We start from the raw sequence: 4,123 nt of genomic DNA, 5'->3' as shown, positions 1-4,123 counted from the left end.
ATATATATATATATATATATATATATATATATATATATACATATATATACGATAGCTTCTTTCAGTTCTCATCTACCAAATCCACTCACAAGCTTTAGCCAACCTGAGGCTATAGTAGGAACACTTGTCCAAGGTGCCACGTTGTAGGAATGAACCCAGAACGACGTGGTTGAGAAGCAAACGTCTTAATAGACAACTTCAAAATTTCAAAATTATACTGTTATTTACACGAATTGCAACTTTTTATGTAAGGAAGAATCAAAACAATAGTTTTCAATGTAACGTCTGCGATTATGAACTACGAACAGATGACAGGTAAGTCAATTATTGCAGGATCTGAAGCCAATACCTGTGGTAAAGGACATTTAGTCTGAGAAACAACACTTCTCTTGTTTGATTTGCTGGAAATAGCTGCCAATTTTCCCTCCGCTTGCAACCTACCGTCTATAAAATGAGTTACGTTTAATCATGTAGTGAATTCCATGCACAGAAAGGATGATGGGATGGTGGCGGCTGGAATCCATTTAAAAATTGATTTGTTTGATTAGAGTTAAAAAGTAGCCTCCAAAACTTTGTAATTGAGATCTATGTGATCGCTCAATATGCAAGAAATAGTAACCAAATTCTCTCAAATTACTCACATTTTTAAAAAAATTTAAAAATATACATTAGACAATGAAATCCTAGCTATACAAAGTAACGAGATATTAGAGGCTGAAAGGCATTCGACTATTAGGCTACTCAATTTGGGCTGACCCGTGGTTAAATAATAACAATAATTATAACAATAACAGATCTATACTGTTCCCCCTCTACGTCACTTTTCTTTTTTCTTATTTCTATCTTCTATTCTCTGTCGGGCTTTCTGTCCTTTTTTTTCTCCTACTAAATAACGCAGAAATATTCTCAGCGTAGACCGTAGTGCCTAGGGACGGAATTCAAATATTATTTGCTACGTCACTTTAGCCATAGAAGTCGACAGACATATTAATCCAAACGACCATCTTCACTGCTCTGGTAACGATATATTAACGCCAAATATGACTTAACGATGGTAAAGCACTGTATGAAAACAAGTCTTGTTTTGATGTGTCTGCAAGCCATTCATATAAACTAGTGCCACAAACTCGTCTGTTTTGGTTTTGTTTTTAATGTCTTGCGGCCAGTATAATTCTCAAATGAAGTGCTAGCCAGATTTGACATTCTAATTAAACATGTCAAATCGGCTCCCACCCCATTGGGATTAATATTAACGATCTCTCAAACTTCCCTTCAATGTAACATATCGTCTACCTTCTTTTCCTCTGCCCTCTTTTTCCTCCTGTCATCCCTTCTTCCCGTGCCTATCATTTCTTCTCAAGACAATTCTTTCTTCATCTTCTATATTACCACATTTATCAACTGCAACCCCATTCTTCTTCTTCTTCTTCTTCTTTTTCTTCTTCTTCTTCTTCTTCTTCTTCTTCTTCTTCTTCTTCTTCTTCTTCTTCTTCTTCTTCTTCTTCTTCTTCTTCTTCTTCTTCTTTTTCTTCTTCTTCTTCTTCATTTGGTTTTCCTTCATCATCTTTACTACCGCTTTCAACTTCCCGTTTTCCTTTTGTTTTTCTTTCGCCATCATTATCAGCATCGACTTCGTCGTTGTCGTCATCGCCATCTTACAGTTTTTCTTCCTCCTCTGCTCCAGCGCCTTCAGCTTCAGTTCTTCCTCTGCCTCTTCTATATCGAATTCATTGCCGTTTTATTCGACAGTGCCGTCGCCATATTGTTCACATACAGGCATGAACACAAGCACATATGCAAACACAAAAACAAAAACATACGTACATACATACACACGCGAGCGCGCACGGGCACACTCACAGACACACACAAACGAACTAAAATAAGGATACTCAAATATACACACACAACACACAGAAACACACACACAAACACACAACACACACATGCACGTACACACGCATACGCACAACACACATGCACATACACACACACATACACACACACACACACACACACACAACACACACACACACACACACACTGGTAATACAAATGTAGATACACAAACGTACACTCCCGCGCTCGTATTCACGCAATTATATATATATATATATATATATGCTCACACAGTCGTACACACGTAAATAAAATGGGTTCTCCGTCGATTTTAATATATTTTGTATGTTCGATCAGCTGAACTAGCAAGTTATTTAATTAGTAAGTGGCTGAGTATTCCATAAATACACTTATCTTTTACGTATGTTACAAAGCTCTGTCTATCCAACGGGCTTCCGTGCAGTTTCGTTCTTCCTAATTTCACTTACATAGATTTGATCAACTCTAGACAATCGTAATAAAACTTAACCACCAGATGAATGCAAACAAACTCAGTTTGATTATCATTCACATGGTTCCAGGTTGAGTCCCACTACGTGATGTCTTGGACAGGTGACTTCTATTATTGCCCCGAGCCGACTAACGTCTTGTGAGTGGATTTTAGCAGACAGAAACTAAAAGAAGCCCGTTGTATATATGTTTGCATGTATATATGTGTGTACGTATGCCTGATTGCATGAGTGTGTTTATGTGTGTGCTATACATATATATATATATATTATATGTATAAAATTATGTCCGTATATGAGTATGTGTGTGTATATGTGTGTCTGTGTGTGTGTGTGTGCGCGCGTTTGTGCGTGTGTGTGTTTCTTAGTGTTTGCATTTGTTTCCCTACCACTGCTTGACAACCGGTGGTGGTTTGTTTACGTCCCCGTGAATTAGCGGTTCGTCAGAAGAAACCGTTACAATGAGTATCAGGCTTTCATTAATAATAATAATAATAATAATAATAACAATAATAATAATAATAATAATAATAATAATAATAATAATAATAATAATAATAATAAGAAGAAGAAGAAGAAGAAGAAGAAGAAGAAGAAGAAGAAGAAGAAGAAGAAGAAGAAGAAGAAGAAGAAGAAGAAGAAGAAGTGTTATCTATTTGTTTGACTAGGCCTTTCAACGTGACGGCCCAGCATGGCTGCAGTCTAATGATTAAAACGATTAGAAGATAAAGAATAAAACCGCGACTGGAATCCCCAATAAAATAGCGAGAACTTCCACAGCCACACAGCTGTAGCAAACCCTAACAGGAAGTCTACTGCTAATTAGTTATAATAAACCACTACTAATACTTCATTAAGACGCCACCATCATGGTGTATACCACACTGTTACATCCAGTAACTCAAGTTCAATCGCCTTGACTCTACCACCACTACTACCTGTACCTCTCTGCTCTCCTCATCACCTCCACTTTCTTCTATCAGAGACACAACCTCTAACCTCTCTACTCTCACCATCACTCCCACTCCCTTCTACCGCAGTCTCACTACATTTACCTCCAACTCCAGCTCTAACCACATCACTTTTCTCATCTCGTACACCATTACTACTTGCACCATCACTGCCACCATCACCGACACCACCTCCGTCGCCGCCGCCTTCACCACCGACGCTGCTGCCATTGCAGCCACTTCCGCCAACTCCACCAACGACGCTAACGTCACCGCTGCTGCCAGCGCCGCAACTACCGCCGCCACTACCAACATTACCCCCCATTCTATCATTGTCACTATCAAACAACGAAATAAATACAACCACCACCTCATCAATCACAAACTTACGGCTAATACCACCCACACCCTTTCTCTATTACAACCTCAACGCCCTCTATCACAGCTACCATCCATCTACAAAGATCCACTATGCAGTCGCTTACCTAGCAGAAACACCAGCAAAATTTCCATCACATCACACCTGCCAAAATTATAAGAGGAAAATTATTGCACTTAGGGCGTTATGTGTCTACATACATCTTAAAACAACTGGAAGATCACTGCTAGAATGCTTTTGATCATATTTCAGTATAGTTAGGGTTAACGAGGAAGTAACAACAACAACACAAATTCAACTTACACAACTTATATCATTTATACTAAATATATATTTATCTGTGTGTATGTATGTGTGAGTTTGTGTATATATATGTATATGTATATATGTATATGTATATATATATATATATATATATATATACATAATAGATATATATGTATATA

The 4,123-nt window shown here is 37.8% G+C and overlaps 1 protein-coding gene across 1 annotated transcript; it reads right to left on the bottom strand.

Annotated features, from left to right (window-relative positions):
- Positions 1-298: 298 nt before the first annotated feature.
- LOC128248070 (uncharacterized) lies at positions 299-3,623 on the bottom strand. The gene is made up of 2 exons (XM_052968469.1): positions 3,404-3,623; positions 299-444 (listed from the first exon to the last, which is right to left on the bottom strand). The coding sequence occupies exons 1-2, from the start codon at positions 3,621-3,623 to the stop codon at positions 299-301; spliced, it is 366 nt and encodes a 121-aa protein (XP_052824429.1).
- Positions 3,624-4,123: the final 500 nt, after the last annotated feature.

This window comes from Octopus bimaculoides, chromosome 6 (assembly GCF_001194135.2).
Source record: "Octopus bimaculoides isolate UCB-OBI-ISO-001 chromosome 6, ASM119413v2, whole genome shotgun sequence".
Lineage (NCBI taxonomy): Eukaryota > Metazoa > Mollusca > Cephalopoda > Octopoda > Octopodidae > Octopus > Octopus bimaculoides.
This window is presented reverse-complemented; position numbering and strand designations above follow the sequence as displayed.

Coding starts and splice junctions, on each gene's coding strand:
- LOC128248070 (XM_052968469.1), bottom strand. CDS start 3,623: ATGGGGGGTAATGTTGGTAGTGGCGGCGGTAGTTGCGGCGCTGGCAGC. Junction 445..3,403: donor GGTTAGAGCTGGAGTTGGAG/GTAAATGTAGTG, acceptor CTCATTTTATAG/ACGGTAGGTTGCAAGCGGAG.